Here is a 24451-nt window from a genome sequence, read left to right on the forward strand (position 1 = left end):
TTGAGCGAGTTCGAGGTGGGTCTCTGACACTTGTAACCATGGGCGTCTGGACTAAAAACTTAGGTATGAAAACAACCCAGATGGCCAAATGGCCACAGCAGCACGCACTTCTGGGAACAAACTGGCATCATCGTGTTCCAAAAGAAAATGTCGGAGATAAGAAGTTTGCAATGAGGAGGGTGAGACCACAGCAGAATATGGCCCGACCTCTTCCTCCTCACTCTACACAACTAACCTGGCCAAGTTCATCAGCTTTTAAGAACACAGTGATAACTCCTATGCTGACAATGCCCACATCTGCCTGTCCAACCTGAACCCATCCCTCGAGTTCAACACCAACAGTTCCTGGACGTCTCCCATCCGCGAGTCCCAAAGGTGCCTCAAACGCAGTAAGTCCCACAGCAAATTCGTTCTCCCTCTCCTCTTACCTCCCCGTAGGCTTGTTCTGCATCATCATTTCAGCACTGCATCTATCCAACCTCCCCACCTCGGAGCCTCAGAGCCACGCTCGGATCTCGCCTCTGCATCCTCCATGTTTCATCTGCCACCAAGTTAGAAAAAAATCACTTCTAACTTAGGATGTTCCTGGATCATCTCCTCTTCTCCATTCTCACGGTCAGTGCTGTGGCTCAGGGCCAGAGTTCCTGCCTTAGTTACTGAAACAACCTCTCAGCTGGATTCCCTACTTCCCAACTATTCTTTTTTTTTTTTTAATTTTTATTGGAGTATAGTTGATTTACAATGTTCTGTTAGTTTCAGGTGTACAGCAACGTGAAACAGTTACACATATACGCATATCCACTCTTCTTTAGATTCTTTTCCCAAATAGGTCATTATAGAGTATTGAGTACCTCCTACACCATTGGTGGGAATGTAAATTGGGACAACCATTATGGAGAACAGTATGGAGGTTCCTTAAAAAGCTAATTACAGAACTACTGTATGATCCAGCAATCCCACTCCTGGGCCAACAATTCTTCATGCAAAGTCAGAGGGAGCAAAGTGCTGGGCCCTGACTGCCTTCAGAAGCTCGTGGCCCTGGCATTGTCAGTTCCACATCACTTAGCTCCAGCCACACTCCTAGCCTGACTTTCCAACCCTCCTGCCGGGTCTCTCCTTGCACAGACCTCAGACTGTAGCCAATTCCGTGTCCTGCAGTAAGCCTGCCCTTGCATGCCAGGTGTCCTCACTTATGCTCTTTGCTCTGGAATGTTCCTACCTTTTCATCTTCATGGGCCTGGTCACACCTCCTGGGACCTCCCACACTGAGCTGCTTGTCTACTCCTCCCAGTTCCTAGAGCGTTGTATTTGTGCGCACACTATCGCATTGACCACGTTATGTCATGGTCAGTATTGTCTTTCTGGGAGCTCCTTGCTGTCAGCTGGGCGTGTAGGAGGTGCTCAGAAGAGTGTGTCGAATTGAAAGCATTCAAGGCTCTTTTTGGCGACGGCCATTCTGACCGGTGTGAGGTGATACCTCATTGTAGTTTTGATTTGCATTTCTCTAATAATTAGTGATGTTGAGCAAAACTGGGTCATTTGTAGAGACGTGGATGGACCTAGAGTCTGTCGTACAGGGTGAAGTCAGAAAGAGAAAAACAAATATCGTATATTAACCCATATATGTGGAATCTAGAAAAATGGTACCGATGAACCTATTTGTAGGGCAGGAATAGAGATGCAGACATAGAGAACGGACATGCGGACACGAGGGGGGAAGGGGAGGGGGAGATGAATTAGGAGATTAGGATTGACATATATACACTACCATGTGTAAAACAGATAGCTAGTGGGAACCTGCTGTATAGCACAGGGAGCTCAGCTCAGTGCTCTGTGATGACCTAGATGGGTGGGATGGGGGCGGCTGTGGGAGGGAGGTCCAAGAGGGAGGGGATAGATGTATACGTATAGCTGATTCACTTCGGTGTACAGCAGAAACTAACACAACATTGTTAAACAATTATACTCCAATAAAAAAAAAAAAGCGCGTTCAAGGCTCTTGTTATGGACAGGATGTTCATGCTTCATTCCTCCCACCTCCACCACCAAATTCATCTGTTGAAGCCCTAACCGCCCATAGGATGGCATTTGGAAATGGGGCTTTGGGAAGGTAATGAGCTTTAGATGAGTTCATGAGGGTGCATCTCCCATGAAGGGATGAATACCCTTATAAAAAAAAAAAAAGGAAGATACTGGAGATCTCTCTCTCTTTCCATCATGTGAGGAAACAATGAGAAGATGGCTGTCTGTAAACCAGGAGGAGTTCTCACCAGACACCGAGCCTTCAGGCACCTTGACCTTGGACTTCCCAGCCTCCAACACTGGGAGAAATAAATATCTGTTGTTTTAGCCACCCAGTCTATGGTATTTTGGTATAACAGCCTAAGCTAAGGCAGCTGTAGAGGAGGACTTGACTTTGGGGTTGTTGCCTGTCATGGGGCTCACCCGTCCTCAAGGCTTTAGGAAACAGGTTCTGCTGGCTGAGACCCTAAGGGAAGGACGTCACCGTAGAGCATCTAGCGGGGCACAGTCTCAATTCCTGCAGTGCCGTCCTGCTCTGGCCGCACCAGCTCGGAATGACCAGGCTCCTCTGGCTACCCAGGGCTCCTGACAACCTCCAGAGCCTCTCCGCAGTTCAGCCAACCCGAAGTCTGAGCTGCAGGTGATTCCACGAGGGGAATGAGCTCCCGTTTCAGGGTGCTCCCTGAAGACACCCCACCTCAGTCGTTCTGAAACGCAGAGCAGGGGCTGGTGAGGATGGTGCTGTGAAAGCTGTGCTCAGGAATTCTGCGGTTCATCTCAGCAGAACTTAACTGTTCAGCAGAAATTTTTTTAAAAAGGGAAATCTCCCAGCATGATTTTTTTGGAGTCCATTTTGGTCACTAGTTATTCTGATTCTCTATGACTTCCTAGTTGCTTTCAGTCTCCCGTGCCTGTGCTTACATCACTTGGTGTAGGAGACGACACGTCTGCCACTCAGACTGTCCCCCCACCAACAATCGCCTACACCTTTACGCAGACAAGAATCCATCCACCCACTGAATGCTCTGGAAGTGCCTACTATGTACCCGCACTCCTCTAGGTGCTGGGGTCCTAGCTTTGCTGGAATGCTGAACATCAGCTTCTCCCACCGTTAGGCTTTCAGCAGAGTACAAGGAGGGTAAGACTCCTCTCAGGAGTCGGCCTCTTTTTTCAGCAATCTAAGGAGACACTCTATGGGCCTCTCACTTCGTATGAGGCCTCAGGCAACCATCAGCCAACGAGTTTCCTCCGGGCTGAGACATGCAGATTGACCTCAGGAACCCCAGAGCAGTGCTTTACACACAGCAAGCATGTTGAAATAAACTGAATGGAACAAACTACAGGTCGGAGAAATTGTTCTGATCTACAGTATATAACTCTGGTTTTCTTTTTTCTTTCTTTTTTTTTTAAGCTTTAGAGCTCTTTCACTTCATTTTTTAAAAAATACTAATTTTTAAAAATTTATTTATTTATTTATTTTGGCTGCACAGGGTCTTAGCTGCAGTGCACAGGCTCTTCGTGGCAGCACACAGGCTACTCTCTAGCTGAGGCGTACGGGCTCAGTAGTTGTGGCGCACGGGCTAAGCTGCCCCGCGGCACGTGAGATCTTAGTTCCCCGACCAGGGATCCAACCCGTGTCCCCTGCTTCGGAAGGCGGATTCTTAACCACTGGACACCAGGAAAGTCCCTATGGTTGTCTTCTAAAGAGGGTGATGCTTCTCCTTCAGAATATCTTGCAAGGTTTAGATGCGTGCATTTGTAGGCAGGGGCTGCGTAAGAGGGAGAGAAGAATCTAGAGTTCCTATGGCGATCCCAGGAGGTTAGGGGTGAGGACAGGAAGGCTGAGGGTGAAGGAGAACAGGGAGAAGAAGGGCTGAGTCATGACATGCCTTTGCCATGATCCCTGCATCTTCGGCCTTGCTTGAAAACCTTGCCAAATGCTTGGTATTAATGGATGTCCTCCTATGAGCAGAAACCAGTCAAGGAAGTGAGTTTTTCATCCTTGGTTGATGGAGGGCAAAAGAGAGACCATACCAGGTCGGTGCAAGAGAGAGTGAGAAGCAGAGAGTCCAGGGCAGTGTAAGCCCCCCAAGAACTCTCTGAAGTCACTTCCAGAAGGCTTTGGAATCTCCAAACCCTTCTGAAACTGACAGGGGTCAGAGACAATTTAAACCTAAACCTCCACATGGCAAGGGTATGATACTGAGTTTACACAGATAGTAATGTTCTACACAGATAAGGAATTTCAGAAAACAAAACTAAACTTGGCAACTTTTTAGATGTAAAGGGGGAGACAAAGGTCTCCACTGCTGAGGAAAGGAGCTGACCCTGCAACTCAACACCTAGAGCATCACTGCACCTGTGAATGTTTTCAAAGAACCGCAGAGGCCAGAGGAAACTCAGATGGAATTCTTTATGGTCTTTCAAACCTACAAATGTTTGCTCTGTTGAAACAGCCATAAAACGTCAGAAATAATTTAATCTTATTTATCTAACCTCAAAGACAGGCTATTTCCCCCAAGACTTACAGCTCTGAAATATTCAACGTTCTGTTTCCACAATGCTGAAATCATTTTTGAAAGGCAAATGTTATGGAAAAAAAGTTCAGATCTGGAGGGGCTGTGAAAAACACGTGTTGCAAAAAGTCTGCACCTCTGGGGTGTCTTTAAAATAGTCACTGTTTAAAGACAAATTTCCTTCACCCTTGAAGGGCTCATGAAATATTCTATACTATAAAATCCTTGGCCTCTTCAGACTGCTCTAAATGCTAGATTTTTCTATCAATGTATCACATATATTACACTTGTATGTTTTGTTCATTGGTTTGTTTCCTCCAGCTACTCAACACTCATACTGTCTTTTTTTCATAGATGAAAACTGAACATTTAAGCTACCACTAGTCACCTCCAGGGAATGGGAAGAAATGTTGCTGCCAGTTTATAACATTAGAGGCAAACTGAACACAGTGTAGGCAAAGCACAAAGGGAATCGTTACTAATCGATGAAACAAATGAACAAGAGTCCACAGCTTCAGTGTCAAAGAGAATATCTCAAAGCCACTAGCACAAAAGGTACATACCCTTCTTGACTGGTGGGTGAATCTTCACAATGCAGTACATTTTGCAAGGCATTTCCCTCTTTTGAGTTAACTGCATACCCTTTTGTTCTTTTGGCAATAGATACGTAACTATGTTTTTGGATGTAAAGGATTATCCTTCAATGAGGCCATATCCAGAACTCCCTCCAAATATAAGGCTCTGGCTTTTACCATTCAGAGAATTCTCTTGAATAGCTATGGAAGTACTTCCTCTTTAGTAGAATTATGTTAACAGATTGGCATAATCAGGTCCCCAAGTAATTTGACCTGAGGACCTTAGAAACAATCTGGGTCATAGCATCGATCCCCAATTCCATAATCAAGAGTCTTTCCTCAAAGGTTTTAAAAAACGTGTTTATTTTGCCATAGAGGAAGGGTGCCAGCAAGTCCTCTTCCTGGTGTGGTCAGCCCTGACCTCTCAGCAACCCTGGACTCCTGCTTTGCTTGGGACTGAGCAGTTCTCTTTTAACTCCAACAGTCATATCTCACAAGCACTACACAATTCACTGCTGGATAGTGTCCTCTGGGGTCCCGTTTATAGGCTAGGAAGGACCCCTGAGAGTTATTCCATATATTACCTGAAAACCGAAAACCTCCAGTGGTTCCCTGAAGAACAAGACTCAAAGTCAAAGCTGGTGCAAATCAAGCACAGGAATGCATGCTGGAGTTTACAAGTGGTGATAACCACTGACCCCAGCACAGGGAATTCCTCAACAGCAGCTCAAATGAGGATAATCTTGGGACATTCAGAGGCCCTTCCTGATAAACATCAATTTTGTTAATCTATCAATGTAACGTTGGGACGTGGATGGACAAAGAGCTGTGATACATTCCTTAAAAGCTACATTCAGGGCTTCCCTGGTGGCGCAGTGGTTGAGAATCTGCCTGCCAATGCAGGGGACACGGGTTCAAGCCCTGGTCTGGGAAGATCCCACATGCCGTGGAGCAACTAGGCCTGTGAGCCACAACTACTGAGCCTGCGCGTCTGGAGCCTGTGCTCCACAACGGGAGAGGCCGCGATGGTGAGAGGCCCACGCACTGCGATGAAGAGTGGCCCCCGCTTGCCACAACTAGAGAAGGCCCTCGCACAGAAACGAAGACCCAACAGAGCAAAAATAAATTAATTACTAAACTCCTACCACCAACATCTAAAAAAAAAAGCTACATTCAATGTATGGCTTGTTTGGAAGTCATACACCATGACCCACAAGCCACCAGGAAAGCCTGGGAACTACGTGTGGGCTGCTGTCAGTGGAGCTCCCGGGGTGATCTCTCAAGGCTTGGTTGACTCCACAAGGCTCCCTTTCCTCCTCCCTCAAGGCACTGACGCTTCTCTTGTGTCTCTGAGCTGCCCCACTTACCCTGTTGAGCAGTTCTTCTCTCCTTGGGAGTGATGGGGAGTAAGATTCAGTTTTCCTAGCTCCATAGCTTTGACACTTCTTGGAGGAGAAAAGCACAAAAGCCCTTCAATGTACGGGTACCACTGCTCACAACAGCTCATCCTCCGGCCCCGGGAACCTCACCGTTCTCACCTCACTGTGGGTAATCGCTAAGATTTTCTACGTGCCTTCTCTCCACTAGGGACTTAGTTGCTATTCTCTTTTATCACTTGGAAAATTTCTACTAATTCTTAAAGAGCCATCTTAAGGCTGCTCTTCCATGACCCCCTCTGACACTGAAGCTGATTCCTCCTTTGTGGACCTTTGAACATGCTGACATGCCTATTCCACCTTCAGAATGAGCCCAGAGCATGGCCCTGGCCCTGCCATTTAACCTGTTTCTGGTTCACTCCTTGTTACCCACTGTTTCCTGAGGGAGAGTCTCTCATTTTCAGATAACATTTGAGATAAGTTCCAGTAGACACTTAGCCCCACTTACTGGCTAAAGCACTGGCTTTTAACCTTAACCTTGGCTACACATTAGAATCTTCTCGGGAGCTTTAAAAAACTTTGATTCTCAGGCCATATTGCAGACAAATTAAATCAGACTCTCTCAGGGTAGGGTGGGGTGGGGTCGGAGGTGATGTCCAGGCCTGAACTGATACTACCCATGGTAATAAAATGGCTTGAGCAGATTGTCTGTCAGTCATGAAAATGAACACATGGGTATTCAATTATCAAATACATAACTGGCGGGAATAAATGAATGAAAAATAAGAAGAAACAGAGGGGCTCCTAAATTGGGATGTTACTAAAGATGCTGAAATTCTATTCCGGTCCTCTGTTATTGCACCCTAATGTGGGGTGTTCTCCTCACAGTGACTCTTTTTCTAACATCAATACTTCCTAAATGCCTTTTTCAGGCTGTACTGACAAGCTTTTTAAAATTTCTGGAGGGTGAATTCCAACTAGATTTCCTCTCCTCAAGTGCCCACCTTCTGTGGGTCCTGTGCACCCTGCTCTCTCTCTAGGAAGGCGCAATTAGGGCAGAGGAGTGAACGTGGACAAACAAGTCATCCGAGGGCTTCTGATGGTTCTGTGTGTTTAACACGAGAAGGATTCCTCCAGCCTCCACAGCTATCCTGAGCTCTCCATCCATGTCCAGGGGATCTCAGAGCATAAAAGAGCTAAAGTTGAGACCCCTGGGGGGCAGAGAGCAAGTAGGGCCTTTCTAACAATATAAGCAGATACGATTGGTTTGAGGCGTTGCCTCTTACTGCCTTTAAAGAAAAGCTCCCTAGCAGATCTCAGACAGGTCTGGGGAGCTCAGCACCGACCACTCTGGCTTCCGCTCCAACAGCATCTGAGGAGCCAAGAGGACACAGGGCCCGCCCCAGGCACCACTCGGAGACCCGGGGGAGTGAGGCAACTTGTCACATTAGAAACCTGAGCTTCAGAAGATCACCAAGAGAAGACCTGAAGTCGGAAAGCAAAGAAGAGGAGCCCAGGAGGAACCCTGCCTACGGGATCGGCATCCAGCAGGCCCCCCCAGGACCGAGTCATTACAATTTAGGTGGGTTTAATGCGTCTTCATATCAGAACTGTGGTAATGAAAACACCACGGGGGTAAAAGCTATCATGGCAGAGAGCTTATATATTAGTTTGGGAGTCATAAGCCCTATTCTAGTGTTCCAACCAGTGGCTTTCTAACAGTAGCAGAACCGATTCTTAACTTTTTTTTTTAATGTATATATAAGGAAGTCCAATTCACAAAACTGCAGAAACGTGGAGGTCTCTTAGTTGTACTGTATGCTGTGGGAGAGGGTAGGTAGGGTTGAAAGGTAAGTTTGGGGTCCCTGACAAGGCTCCATGGAACCTACAGTTTGAAACTCGGTTTCTCCACTGGTCTGTTGATGGCGCATAGAAGAAAGGTGCATGGTTATTTGGAGGACAGAGAATAAATGGACACAACGTGAAATTGCATGATAAAAGGCCTTGTGGGTCAGCTGTTTTTACAATGTGAAGGGGTGAAGGTTAACACAGGGCTGGGTGTCTGTGAAGTTTTCAGGGCAGAGAAACATATTGGTGGGACTGACGACACGGGTGGGGAATAGATATTTGGGGAGGAAAGAAGTGTTGCTGATTGACAGGACTGGCCCACGAGAGCTGTGGTCTGAATGCTTCAAGAGATGGCGGGACTCAGTCTCGGCAGACATAGAAGCCCAAGCACGTGGCTTTTTGCAGTAAGTATGAAATTTGATAGGTGCTTGAATAGCCCCTTCTGTTTTTCATTCTGCACATCTAGCTACCTTATGCCAGCATTTCCTTCTAGTTCTTGACTGTGTAGAGATTCATGTTTCCTCCAAATGGGAAACTGAGATGGATCAAAGGAGAAGAAATCATGTTCCAAGGAGCATTGAGAATCTTCAGCGGATCTTCAAAGAACAGACAATTGCTTTACATAATCCAAGTATGAGTACAAAGAGGTCTGGGGCAAGTATATCAAGGGTTAGGTGAGGCAGCGGGGAATCATTACCGCACGGTGCATGACTCGCCATGTTCCTTTCCTGCTACTGCAGTGATGGGCGAGGCATGCATCAAGGTGGGGCCTCAATCCTCCTGGGGACAGAGGGGGGACACTCAGGTAGACCTCTGGTCTAACACTGGCTGGCATCCTGCAGGCTGGCGAGAGGCCAGCCTCTCCGTGGACTCTGCCTGGATCCTAGACCTCCCACCATGGGACAGTTCTCCAGTGGGCCCTGGCTGCTGCTCATACCTGAGCCTCTGACACCTTGTCCCTAAGCTGCAGCACTTCCTAAGTCCTGCCTCAGACCTCTGCTTTGACACTCTCCTCTCTGATTAGGCCACCTGGGTGCCCATTCTGCTGTCTCAAGCCCAGAGCCTCCTTCTCCCTCCAGTTCCTTTGGAGTCACACAGACTTGGGATTAAATCTTAGCTCCCACACTCGTTACATATATACACACGGGTAAGTAACTGCACGTAGGGACTTTGCTGGCGGTCCAGTGGTTAAGGCTTCTCCTTCCAATGCAGGGGGGCGGGTTCAATCCCTGGTCGGGCAGCTAAGATCTCACATGCCTCGTGGCCAAAAAACCAAAACGTAAAACAGAAGCAATATTGTAACAAATTCAATAAAGACTTTAAAAATGGTCCTCATCAAAAAACAAAAAAAATCTTTAAAAAAAAAAAGTAATTGCACATCCCTGAGCATGTTTACTCTTTAGCAACACAAAGATAATGATAATATCCACCTCATAGCCTATTCAAGCTGACACATATTACGTACTCAAGTTATTGTTATCTGGGGTGATGAGTGTTGATGGCTTTTTAATATGTTTCTTACTGAGATGCTGCCTGTCAGCATATAATCCTTAGCTCTTTGCGATGTAGTTTCTCTCCATGTTTGACTTACCTCTGTGCCAACGTCCCAGCCCTAGCCTGGGGACGACTGTGTCCCAGCCCTAGCCTGGGGACGACTGTGTCCCAGGTCCTCAATTAATGACTCATCCATTGCTAACTGTTTGATATGCCTGCTCTCTCTTGTATAAGCTCTCCAGAGGCATGGAATCCTAATTTAATATCTTGAGTGACTGGCTCCACAATCCAATCAATGACCAGCGATGCGATTTCACTGAGCTTAATTTATGGCTTTCTGCAGTTTCTTTTGCCCCCAACTTTGCATCCATACTGTAGACAGAATGTTCTCTTTAAACACAGATTGGGTCATACCATTACTCTACTTAAAACATTTCTTGGGACTTCCTTGGTGATCCAGTGGTTAAGACTCCGCACTTCCAATGCAGGGGGTGAGGATTTGATCCCTGGTCAAGGAACTAAGATCCCATGTGCTGCGCAGCCGAGCCAAAAAGTAAAAACAAAAAATTTTTGCCTCCCCGCCTCCAATAAAAGGAAGTCCAAGGGTTTTAGCGTGGCATTAAAAGCCCTCCACAATCTGGTCCCAATGTATACTTTCAAACCCACCTCTTCCCACTCTCCCTCACACCCTCTGCTTTAAGTCACGTGGATCTGCTTATGGTTTTGCAAATAAGCCAGGAGCTCTCATGTTTCTGTGCTTTTGCATATATACTGTTTCAACAAAAATGGCCTTCCTTTTTGTTCCAAGTAGCCTGGTTATAGTGTCATCTCTTCTGTCAACCTTCTCCGATCCTTTGGGAGCCTTAACTATTCTCTCCTCCATGTGGCTTCATAAAAACTTATATTTTGCATTTGCTATATCAGTTTCCTTGTCTATGTATCTGGAAAAACAAGATTTTATTCATCTCTGTACACTAAGGAACTAGACTGGGCTTAGTAGATGCTTAGTGAATGCTTGCTAAATGGATGGAAAGATGGATGGAATTTCCAACCATCTGTGATTGATGTTTGATTGAATATAGGGTTCAGAGAGGAGAATGGTGAGAAAATTTCTTTATCATAGGCAGAGGTAGGAAAAACAAGGGAGGGGGATAGGCTTTTTGAGTGGGAGAAGAGCATTTAAACATACTATTAAAAAATTAGCTATTTCAAGGATTGTATATGGTGTAAATAAGAGATAAACATAGTACAGAAGAGGGGATACATTTCAAAAACTAGAGATGAAGCAAAATAAATTAGCTTTAATTTAGAATATGGTCAAAAGCACTAAAATGTTTGGTTCATAAAATAAGAGGGAGCAGATTACCCTCAGATTTTCTCTTTAAGTATTCTGAAAATTATATGGAAAATGTTGTGGGTAGTTGTATTTTTCTGGAGAGAGAGTTTTTTGTGGGGGGTGGGGGGTGGTCAAAGGGATTTGTGACTTAAATATGTTAAATCACTGCTACTGAGTTCCACACTGCATAACGTCAACCAGTAGTTGTCGGGGGAAAATAATTGTCAGACACATGAGGCTGTGTTCAGGAATTTAAGCATATAATCTTGCTGCACCACAAAAATTTTCTCAAAGTCCTCCCCTGTAAGGGAAATCATTAAAGCCAGTAAAGAAAGCTAATAATTCAGTTAGACATCAACAAAACTCTAGGTATATTTCACAGCACCTTAAGCCTAAAAAATTCTCCGGATTAAAAGATGATTTTAAATTTATGTAATATGTTTCTTCTGAAACTGAACAGCATCTCTTAGGTATGCATGGCTTACCTTCTCTCTGTTCATCTCATGGAGCACCAAGCACCCTGCTGCTACCTGCTTAGACCCTTGCTTCCCACCATCTGCTTGTACACACACTGTGTGCACTCAGCTTTGTACCTTCTACCTACTTATTCCCCCATCCTCTCCTATCAATGGGGAACTCAGAAATGACAGAGGTGTAGGGCTTAAATCTATATCACTAGTAAGTTTAGACTTTCTAGAAAGCAATTTGCCTTATTTGCTTTAGTTCTTGTTTAAGCAATAGAGCATTACACCTACAGCTAAAGTTCTGTCCCTAAACTTTGCTTTCTTCCTTTCTCTCCCAGGAGTACCAACAATCCTGACATTGGTATATGTCCTTCCCATGAATGTTTATATATTTTTGCCATATAGTCATACACTCATAAATATATGATTGTGCTGTAAGTTTTAACTGTACATGCTAATATATTGTGATTATGATTTTAATGAGATATAATTTAAATACTATAAAATTCACCCTCTCAAAGTATACAATTCGGTGTTTGTTTGTTTTTTTTTTAGTGTATTCACAAAGTTGTGCAGCTGTCAGTACTATCCAATTCCAGAACATTTTCATCACCGCAAAAAGACACCTGTGCCTATTAGTCATTACTCCCCATTCTCTTGCATCTTCCTCTCCTCTTCGCCACTGGCAGCCTTTAATCGGTCTCTATGGATGTGCCTACTCTAGACATTTCATGGATATGTAATCATACACTGTGTGATCTTTTGTGTCTGGCCTCTTTCACTTACCATCATTTTTAAAGATTCATCCATGTTTTAGCATGTATCAATATTTGATTCCTTTTTACGACCAAATAAAATCCCATTGTATGGATATACTACATTTTCTTTATCCATTCATTAGCTGATGGATATTTAAGTTGTTTCCACTGTTTGGCTGTTAAAAATAAAGTTGCTATGAGCATTCGGGTACCAGTTTTTGTGTGAACATGTTTTCATTTGTCTTGGGTATGTAACTAGGAGTGGAATTGTTGGGTCAAATGTTTAACTTTGAGGGAAATTGCCAAACTGTTTTCCAAAGCATCTTCCTAGCTTAACCTCATTCCAACCTGTGGGCCAAGAGAGTTTCTTGGACACTAAAGAGGAGCCCAACACACAAGAACACTTTAGAGCAGAGACTCAGATCAGCTGCACCTCTAATGAGCTTAAGGAATAAGAAAAACAAGCAACCCAATACACACCTAACACGAAATTATAGGATAAATAATGTTCTTGATAAGCATTAACACACGAAAAAATAAAATATGCAGCTCTTGATATTTACTGGTCGTTTTCCTCAGATGAGCTTTCCTTTCTTACCAGAAGGTGGCAGAGAGGGTGCAGTTTAAACTCCCCACCCCTCTCATTTTCAGAAGAAACTTTTTTTTTTTTTAAAGAATAAGACAAATAACTCTTGCAAATAACTTAGAACTTTTAACCCTCAGGAATGCAGATTCTCAGGTTCTATTACTTAATATCATGATTAGAAATATCATATAAGAGTGACTAGGGACAATCACTATTGATATCTATACCACATGCATTAACTAAAACATATTTGGCTATAACAAAGAACTATGAATCTGTCTAAAAGGTATGAATAGATAAGCTCACTCTGATTAGTAGAAAACATTTGAAGGGCAACTGAAAAATAAGAGAAAAGTTGATACATGCCACTGATTGACAGTAATAATCTAATCTCAGTTTGCAATACGAAAATGTAATTTTGGAAAGCAGTATTCAAGTTTGTAAATGTTATAATGCCCTCCTCTATCAAATGGGGCTGAGTTGGATGATAACCCAGGTCCCTTCTTCCACTACTATAGTGTATTTCCTCTTTTAGAGATGAGAGTAGCACGGACACGGGACTCACCTATATGGTCATATACTAGCCAGTGACGGATCTGTCTGTAAAACCCAAGTCTTCTGACCCTACATCAACTTCATCATTGCTTCATCTTCACGTAAAAAGATGAATCTCCATAAAAAGCAAAGTTAGCTATGACTTCTGCCCATAAGAGAACGCAGTAAGTTCACTGCAGGCTTATTTAAAATGGCACATAACTCAAAATGAGGTGTTTATTTTGAAAAGGAAAGACCTCCTGACGAGTTTCCTGGGGTGCCAAGTAAAGCAAGACCAAATGGGCCCATTCCTAGTAAGAGCTGAAAGGGGGGGGGGTGGGGGGAGGGAAGAGGCAGAGGAAGTCTGCCAACACCGAGCTGCATCGCGGGCCCGAGGGGGCACAGCACCGGGTCCAAGGGACTGCAGATGTCAAGGAGTGGTCAGAGACGGCACACAAGCTGACTGGGTCTGGCCGGAGAATAAACCAAGACAAGCTTAATGGTCTTAGCTGGAGGCTTCACTCACGAAAACAGTTTCCAGTCCCTGCCTTACGACAGCAAATAATACACCACAGTCCTTTCAATGGATTGTCCCCACAAAAGCCTAATTGTAAACTATTGTGGGGAAGTAAGAAACTTAGAAATAATGTTAAAAGTTGAGGTTTCTCTTAATAGGAGTCAGATCTATTTTGAGAATCCTCTGCAGGTGTAGAGCTGTAGAAACTCTAGACATTTGTGGCTTGGCAACTAGAGTTCCGTTCTGCTTCTCTCCTTGCTGCAGCCAGAGAACGCCGCCCGTTCTGTGATGGTTGGTGTGTTTTGCCAGAAAACTCACATATTTGTGGGTGGAGTCAGTTGGGAGGCTGGAGGGATTTTTCAAAAGTCTGTGTAGGCCAATCACTGCAGGGACTTCCAAGGGGTGAAAAATAATACCTTGGGGGTTAGCAACTTTCCACTGCTTGTGAAGCCAAAGGTGAAGCTCTGGAAACATGGCAAGTAACTAACTGACAGTGACAGGGAGGGAGAGCCTTAGAGCTGGATGGCTGTGTCCTAGGATCCTGTCATTACGTGCACCTTTACTCTGGTACCGAGACCAGCCGTAAGGGCTCCTCCGGTTACCCTGGGCTCTCTGGCCTTGGCAAGATTCATCTTAAGGGGCTGCAACTACAGGTACCCCGTTAGAACTAGGAAACCACGCAAATACAGTTCCCCAGAGAATTAAATCAATGCACAGTAAATGACAGGCACATGCAAGGTCACCCTAACACAGTAGATCTTAATTTTGAGGAGTTTATAATTCTCTCTGAGAAACTGATCAAAGCTATTCACACAGGCCCCCTGGCCCCCATAAAATGTACGTGTGTACAGCGTATAATATTAATCTCAGTTGGGGCATGCATGGGCCCGGGGTAAGACTTAAGAATCCATGGCTTAAAGAGACAGAATGGCCCTAGATTAAGACAACATCAGACTGAAAATGGCATTTCTATTAAAGAAAGAATGAGTCAGTTAGAAGAAGGTTTAGCTGCTGTTGTAAACAAAGCAGAAAGAGTCACTGAGGCACAGACTGGTGATGCTCACCCAAGGACAGTCCAGGACAGACACTCTAGGCCACGGGACCCTGACATTCCCACTCTCTGACCTGGCCTTGCCTAGCACAGCCTTTGTCCAGCTGGAGGACACAGCTAATGATTTCCAACAAACCCCCTTGCTCCAACTCCATACTCACCAAGCAATCACCTGCTAGAAGCTGGCCTTTTGAGCAGATCTGCCCACCGGGACAGGGTGTTCTGGTCTTGCCAATGTGAGCATGCCAGTGTACAGGGCAGGTCCTGTACATGTCCTCATAGTCCTCAATGAGAATGATTAAACTGCATTCTGTTTTACACACTGGTCTCATGAGCTAGTGTCAGCTCACCCTTGAGAGACAGATCCTCTGTCAGGTGCTGGAAAATCAGATTTTTAAGCTTGTAGGGCTGTCTGAGCTACCAAAATGCCAGCTGGCGACTCCCGGCCACACTGGGCTGGCCTTGTGCTCTCCCACTGGAAATGACCACGCTCACCTTTTACAGGACATTGGATGGTCACGTTTGCTCGCTGGGGTGCTTCCACGATGCCTCCAATCACGATGGAGAGATGGCTGTGCTCCAGTCTGGTGATATTTCTTCCAATAGACAAGATGACAGGTGCCTCTTAATTCAAAGGGAGCAGGAAACTATGTTAGGTTCAGGCTTTTGCTCTGAGTAAACCATGCTGCATTTGGTAAGCTTTGCTGAGTTCTTTGAGAGCAGGAGCGGAGGCCTGGCTCTCTCGGTATCCCTCGTGGTGCCCCATGGGGACTTGCACAGCCACAGCCTGGAGGTGCTCAGGGGATGGATAGACAGATGGATGCACTCAAAGAGATATCTACAAAGAGGCTTTGCAACAACCATATACAGACTGTGAGGACAGTTTGGTTTTATAACCAAAATTGAGGATAAAGTCCTCTTTGATACTTTGAAAAAGAAGGAATCAGAAGTTCATGCAAACAAGACATGGCACGTCAGGAATAACATCTCTGCAGTGCAGCCTTGGATGAGTTTAAAGCAGGACTAAAACACATGAGGGCTTGGGACCACCTGACTCTTTTTCTGGAAGGAAAGTTTGAAACAAACCTGCATAACACTTGTATGGAAAAAATTAAAAACAAGGTCATAAAGAATCAGGAATTCATTCACAGACTTTTATTTTCCTGGATATTAAGAACCATGTACTTTTACCAGATTCATTTATGAACTCACTCAGGAAACATACTTTGTGCCTGGGCTGGAGAATGGGAATATGAAGTTGGAAAACAACCATTCTTGCCCTCAAGCAACCCACAGACTGGTGGGAGACACCATTACCATTACAGGGTGATGGCTGTTGAGGTAGAGAAAGGTGCTGGTTGCCCAGGTGTCTCTCAGGAGCATGTGGGGGTCAGGGAAGGCCACATTCTTCTACTGCAGAACTATTGCCATGGTTGGTTTCCCTCCTCCACCCCATTAGCAGGTAAGCTCTTGGAGGGAGAGGCCACATCATATTTCTTTAATCTGTTTTATCACCAATGCATAGGACATGAAAGAATAACAACATTTTGGTGTTTGGTAACCATGTATTCTGGAGAAGAGAACTTGGGAATGACCACGTTTGGGTGACAAAATGTTCCATTTGCTCCTGGAGTGCTTGGGGCACTGAAATGCTATCCTGAGAACTGAAAAGATAGGAACTCTTGGGCTGGGAAAGGGCTGTCATTGTCCTATGTCCTCTGGCCCCTGAGGACCTTGCACCAGCTCTCCCATGAATCTGAGCTGTTCTGGGATGGACTTACGGGGAAATTTGTGAGCTGCAAGAGAGACTTCTATTCCTCCCAGCAATTCCAGAACCTTGGAACTGAAGTTTTCTGGAAAAGAGCTGATGCTCACAGGAGAGAACAGTCCAGGAGGATCAAGGCACAGAAAATCAAGGCCTGAAGGCCCTACCTTGGGAATGCAGCCAGGAGAAGGACTTAGCATCAAGCCTTGCACATTGAAGGAGCTTTTAAAATCAACTGGTCCAACCTCCTCTATTTAGAGATGTGATGTACTGGCTACATCAATGCTTAGTTGTCTAAATGCTGGGTTTCAATCCCTGATATTGTCTTTCTCCTCACCTTAGTTTATTTGAGCCATAGATACCAGAAGCCACACAGCAGAGAGTTGGACGATAACTTTCTTATTTTAGTTTTAATCCCAGAACATGGGCCTGACACAAGGAAGCATTGCTTACAACTTTGCCAGCTAAAAATGTTCCTTCATAAAAAAAAGCACACTTTAATATTAAAGTGACTTTGTCTACATCCTGGGACAATTTACACTAATTTACAATGACAATTTCCTGAAAGTGTTTCTAAGGATTGTGGGGTATGCCATTGCGAGGTATACATCAACCTTTAAAGGATAATTACTCTCTTTCGCCAGCTGGTGGCGCTTTAAAAATGAAAAGTCCATACGATCAACACTGCCGATTAAACCCTGTCTCATTAATTCCCAGTTCTTAGAAAGCAAACCCTAGAGCAGCTGTTTTCAAAGTGTGGTCCTCAGGCCAGCAGCACTGGCATAACCTGGGGACATGCACATTCTCAGACTCCATCCCAAGCCTACTGTGTCGGAACCTCTGGGAATAGGGTCTAGACATTTGTGTTTTAACCCCACCTCCCGGTGATTCTGCTGCATGAAAACTGCTGCTCCAGAGTTTAATGTTCAAAACAAAACCAAACCCAGGCATTCCAGGTTTCAACAATAGGCATTACCTGCATAGAGCACAGAAGAGCTTTCCACATCCGAACCCAGATGATTAGCGACAGAACATCCATATATTCCTTGTTCTTTCTTTGTCGGTTTCTGTATCTGTATTTTCCCCATTCCATCCACAATGACTCTGTAGAACAGTCAGAAAGAGGATGCGCTCGTGTAACACACTGAACTGTTCTAGAACCACAGCAACTCACAGAGAATGAGACAGCAAAATGACTGACTTTGGGCTGGCAAGGATCCCAGGAGATGATCTTGTCAAGCTTCCTGCCTATAAGCGGACAACTATATAGACTAGAGGGTGGAAAAGTCCTACTTCTTGGCTGAAACTCAGGGAAATGGTAGAGCTGGACTGTGCTTGGAGATCCAATCATCCTATCTCACTTTGCATGAGAACAGACTTTTCTGGATGGACTCAATGCTTAATCTACCACGTTTTAAAAAAGACAAATGAGATTGCAAACAAATTGTAAGGTTCGTTTAATTGTAAGACTATACATTTCAAGAAAACGCAACTGCAATTTTTCTTGGTACATTACATAGTTTTCTTTCAAGCATGAAAAATACAGTACTGAATACTAATAGTGAGTTTAAATCATCTGATTTTTCCCTTTCTTTTATAATTTGTTAGTCATTATTAAAATTTCACTAATGTTGCACCTTACAAATCCATATGAGACATGTGTGTCATTCTCTACAGGAAAATCAAAAGTCCAAGTAAGGTAAACTCTAGGTGAAGTTACAAAAGAAGTATAGCAGGGATTATTAGGCACACACAGTCTCCACGCTACTGTTCCTTAATAGTATGGTTTACTGGGAAAGATGATCTCAAACAGGGATCAGCACTGATTCCCTTGTGTATAGTTCAGAGATACTAAGTCATGCTGTCTCCTGCTTCTCTATTTCTCAGTTCTATACATACTGAATTTCACCTGTCTGTCATCATTATTGACCCACACCTTACTGTGTTACAGTTAACTTTAATAGGTACTACTCCTTTGAAAATGTTAGAAACATTTGCAGTGGGAGTAGCAACTCTGAAAACTAGGGCTGCTTCTAGGCTATAGGATATCTGTATGAATTTGAAAAAAAGTTGACCCTCACCCTTGGCAAACGTAGCCTCAAAGTTCAGGGGTTGGTGAGCAGAGGGTTCCCTTCTGTCCACCTCCTTCCCTTCCTCTGGAGAGACAATGCCTTTCACAGCTTTGTGGGCAATTTGTGAGCTCAATTTCAGCCAGAGATTTGCCCATTCAGCTGGGTACCTTTGTGCAAAGTACAAACTGTATACACATGCATGGTGGTCCTGAACACGATTTTGGCTATGGGAGGAAAGGGAGAAATAGAAAATTCCCAAGTGTTCAGTGAAATATTAGTTATAAGAGAGTGGAAGAGGTTTTTATAAGAAAACAAGAAGGAAACAGTTGAAAGGGAGAAGTTAAAGACAGCAAAATCTGTCAATGGTCAATCGAATCTCCTTTATTAATTTTTTTAAAATTCAGGGTTGACCCATTCCACCACTTATGAACAGAAAATAAACATTGTGCCATAAATTATTATATTCTATATCAATTTTCACTTCATATTATTTTAACTGGGGTTTCTCTTCTAATTCTATATGAAATAATAAATCTTTTGGTTTATGAGACTACAGGACCATCCTATATGACTTTCAGTAGAGAATGATTTCACTATTGTTTATATTCTTTCAAATTTCTTCAGAATAAACATTGAAAACTTAAGAAAATTTCTTCAAATTTTACTTCCTTTTTATTATAGCAGTTTAAAAGTCATTGAAAATAAAGAACTTAAATTCACTTTCTCCTGAAGTCACAAGTGAGAAAACAGAGATAATGGATTCTACTTTGTTAATGATATGCCTAATATTGGATAATAAGTTATTAATTTTTTAGTTTTTTTATGAATGAGGACAAAATCTTCATTTCTAAATCTGTCACGCTTAAATTATGCTCTTATTTGAGTCCTCAAAGGATTAAGTCCAGTCTTACGACTGTCACTCCCATAAACTCATTTTTATCCAAGTGACATAACCTCCAGAAATACATAATTTTGAAACTCTCTTCAGACTGGCTTCCATTATTATAGCTCATAATAATAAATAAAGAACATCTGTAAGTTTCATTTTCCAATGTTTACAGTACCCAGTCTCCTAAAGAACTTATGGGCTAACTGTACTGTGTTTCCTGAAAGTAATTTGTTTAGTGAATAAGAACATTTTAAAAATAAGCTTACGGTGTTATTTAGAATGCCAGAGATCCATATCATATGTAACGTTTAATCAATGTTACACTTTCTGTGTGTCAATATTTTCCCATACAAAGGCTTTTAAAATTATATTAAAATGTTTAAAAACTAAAAACAATTAAAAATAAATAAAAAAGACAAACGAGCAAACCTTAATTTGCCGGATGTTAAGCCCTCGTTTTCTGCCCCGATCCTTCTTAACAAACTGCAGACGTGGACTTTTCATTTCAGATTTTCACACTGGAAGTGAGTGGACCTTTAGTTACTGCTGCCTGGCAATGGTTATTATCTCAGTATCACGGTACGAAAAAGTCAGTGGAGGTAACAAAGCTCAAGCTGCATTATATTGGATTTTGACCATGCTGTTAAGAATCAGGACTACACTGTGTGAGTTCCTTGTGGCTTCCCAATATTATACCTGCATGTAAATACCACTTGATATTCATAAACACCCTCATGTAAATACCACTTGGAGAATCAGAGTTGGTCAGGTGTATCCTCACAGGTGACGTAACTATTCAGGAAATGAGAAAGAGTACTTGTTCTGCTTTAATTTTATTTTAATTTTTTCTTAATGATTTGAAGTTGCTAATAGGTTGTCTGGATCAGTGGTCCGTATACTATTTTCTTCCCTGCCCCTTCGCACTTTACAGATCTTAGCAATATGGACTGTTCTGACCACTAAACACTATATGTTTCTTCATGAACTGAACGGGGCCACTTCATTTCCTGTCGTCACTTCATGTTGCTCGCTCATCCTATGCTCCAGCCATAATGAACCTCTAACAGGTTCCAGGACATTCCATGATCTGTCATCACCCCGAGCTTTAGCATACGTTGTTCACTTTATTTGGAATGCCCTTCCCCGCTCCAGGCAAACTCTGACTTACCCACTGAGTCCTGGAACAAATGTAATTTCCCCGGTAAAGCTTTCCCCAATACTCCCAGAGTTACCTTCCGCCCGCTCTGGGCTCCTTCTGCTCTGGTTCATATATGTAAAAAGATATTTATAAAATATCTTTTTATTCCCACCAGACTGTGATCTTGTCAAGAGCAGGGACCAAATCTTATTCACAGCTGTGCATTTTCTATGCTTAGCACAGTGCCTTGTATACAGCAAGTTTTCAAATACATTCAATGACTAAATGCATGAATGATTAGAACAGAACAGAAAACTGGTAGAGAATAAATGTACTAGGAAGACGCAAGCTCTCCTGCAAGCCACAAATGAAATAATCAAGGGTGGGCAGAAAACAAAAGAGCTGAATTGCCCAGAACAAAACCAGGAATATGGCAGACCTAGATATTACTAGGGCTAGACTTGCACTGTCAAATCCCTATTAAGGAATAGTTGATTAAGAACGAAAGTATAACTAATAACTCTACTTGACAAATGTTTATACACTAAAATGTTTTCTTAAATTATTTCATGTGTACGTTTGTATGACTTAGCAACTCTCAGATGATTCCTTGGTTTTCTTGGCCTCAGTTTTACAGCACAGTGAGAAATCACTGAGATTAGAAATAGTCGAGCACATGTGAAACTTCCTGCCAGGTGGTGCCACCCAGTATCCAGCCTGGACCAGTCCGTGGGCTGAAAGTTCTTTAAGGAACCTGATCTTGGCCTTTGCTGCATAACCTTATTCTTAACTTGAAGTAATAACAAGGCTGATCTTTCCATAGACATCATCCCTAGGGAACCTACCCACAGCCTTCCCTTCCTAGCTGAGATTTCTTACTCAGCTGGCATCCAAACGTACTCCATGCCCACGCTGTTTCCTCTTAAGGGAGAGAGGCTCTCAGAAACATAATTCCATTTCAGAATTTCTTCAGTTGAAAAGATTTATGAAGTTCAGAAAAATACATATAAAAGTGAGAACCTTTGTTGCATAAAGGAGTTTAAACATAAGTTGAAAAAATTAATTAGGTAAATTTGAGAAGAAAAAGGAAATAAAAATAGATATTTTAAAAATACCCTTAAAACATTAAAAACAAAAACTCTTAATAGCCGTATAGGATTGTTTCAATATCAAATGGTTGATCCTCAGAGTATGCAGAAACACATCTGAGTGGAATGTCAGAAACTTTATAGGATTTCCAGGAGTCTCAGCCTCAGAAACAAATGTTAATTCCATTTGAACAAGTCAAACAATCTAAAATCAACTCAATTCAACAAACATTGACTTAAACTGACCATGCTCTACTACATCCCTGTCGCACTTTATGGCCACAAGTCAACTGATCAACCTTCTCAGCCTCTTGTTTCCTTATAATTTCTAAAGTGAAACTGTTGAGCTGTCCTCAAAGGGTAGTCCACGGACGCCAGGGGTCTGTGAGCTCAAAACTATCCTCATAATAGTAAATACTAAGCCATTATTCGCATTTTTCACTGTGTTGACATTTTCACTCATAGTAAAAGCAGTGATGGGTAAAACTATTGGTACCTGAACTGGAACCAAGGCAGTGGCACCAAAGGGTACCAATAGTCACTGTATTCTTGGTATTACACACTTGCAGTAAAAACAAACATGCCAGCTTCCCTTAAGAATGTCCTTAATGGGGCTTCCCTGGTGGTGCAGTGGTTGAGAGTCCACCTGCCGATGCAGAGGACATGGGTTCGTGCCCCGGCCCGGGAGGATCCCACATGCCGCGGAGCAGCTGGGCCCGCGCGTCCAGAGCCTGTGCTCCGCAACGGGAGAGGCCACAGCAGTGAGAGGCCCGCGTAACGCAAAAAAAAAAAAAAAAAAAGTCCTTAATGAAGCAGTAGAACTTATTAATTTTACTATAACTTGACCCTTGAGTGTAAGTTTTGAAATATTCTGTACGACAAAACGGGAAATACAAAGCACTTCTGCTGCATGCCCAAGTGTGTTGGTGTGATTGTGTGAACTGCTAGCTGAACTAGCCGCTTTTTCATGGCATACCACTTTACTTGCAAGAATGACTGACAGACAAACCATGATTATTCGGACTTGGGTATTTGGAAGATAATTTTTTAAATGAACATAAACGAGCTGGTCAATTCGAGGAAAACAACTGACAGTATTTGTTGCCCATGATAACATTCGAGCTTTCAAGGGAAAATTAGAATTTTGGAAAATCAGTAGCCTTCATTGTGAGTTTGACTGCTTTCGAAAACTCAAAGACTCTTCTGAAAAGCTGGGTAGTAATATTAAAGAATATACGTCTTTTTTGTACTGTACAATGAAATGTGTCAACATTTGGAAGATGTGTATAACTCAGTCAGCCAGTATTTTCCAAATGAACAATGTATGATGTTATAAAATCTAGTATAGTTAAAACATCCATTCAAAGAGCAAGAGAAACCAATAGATTTCATTGTAACAGAGTACCAAAATCTCATTAATATGGTTTTAGATTCCACATTCCAGCTAAGCTTTAAGAAACTACCACTTGTCTAGTTTTAGTGTAGCATTAAAAAAAGAATAGCCACAATTACCTGAAAGGGCTATGAAAATATTCCTTCTCTTTCCAACTGACATATCTGTATGAAGCCAAATTCTCTCTATAAACGTCAATAAAAACAACATACCTTTTTTTTTTAACATCTGTATTGGAGTATAATGGCTTTACAATGGTGTGTTAGTTTCTCTGTATAACAAAGTGAATCAGCTATACATATACATATATCCCCATATTTCCTCCCTCTTGGGTCGCCCTCCCACCCTCCCTATCCCACCCCTCTAGGTGGACACAAAGCACCGAGCTGAGATGTTAAAAAAAAAAAATCATTTGTATTCAGAACAAAAGAAACATTGTATGCAAAGAAAAACCAAAAAATGCAAATTAAGGAAAATATCCATTGTGCTGGCTTTTTCTGATAATCCACTTGCACATGTTAAAAAAAAATAGCACACCTAAGGAAAAAGAGAAAGCCAACAGAATATTTCAGGGAAATAAAATTTTCAAGTGAAGAAACCAAAGAAAGGGGCTTCCCTGGTGGCACAGTGGTTGACAGTCCGCCTGCCAATGCAGGGGACACGGGTTCATGCCCCGGTCTGGGAAGATCCCACATGCCGCGGAGCGGCTGCACCGGTGAGCCATGGCCGCTGAACCTGCGCGTCCGGAGCCTGTGCTCCGCAAAGGGAGAGGCCATAACAGTGAGAGCCCCGTGTACCGCAAAAAAAAAAAAAAGAAAGAAAGAAACCAAAGAAAAACAGGTTTTAAATCTGTATTTGCACTTGGACTTGAAAGATCTCAGTGTCAGGAATAACAGGGTGTAGCTTCTTTTTTTTTATTGAAGTATATAGTTGATTTACCATAGTATATTAGTTTCATAGCTTCTTTTTTTTTTCGTACACGGGCCTCTCACTGTTGTGGCTTCTCCTGTTGCAGAGCACAGGCTCCGG

At 43.1% G+C, this 24451-nt stretch overlaps 1 protein-coding gene across 1 annotated transcript in view; it reads right to left on the minus strand.

Moving 5' to 3' along the window:
* ADAMTSL3 (ADAMTS like 3) overlaps positions 1–24451 on the minus strand; it is a 367745-nt gene that overhangs the window by 37966 nt on the left and 305328 nt on the right. Inside the window, 2 exon segments of the mRNA XM_081230123.1 lie at positions 15573–15701; positions 17819–17946. Of these exon segments, the coding sequence (XP_081086249.1) occupies positions 15573–15701; positions 17819–17946 (257 nt within the window).

Source organism: Mesoplodon bidens (genome assembly GCF_964165515.1).
Source record: "Mesoplodon bidens genome assembly, chromosome: 3".
Taxonomy (NCBI): Eukaryota; Metazoa; Chordata; class Mammalia; order Artiodactyla; family Ziphiidae; genus Mesoplodon; species Mesoplodon bidens.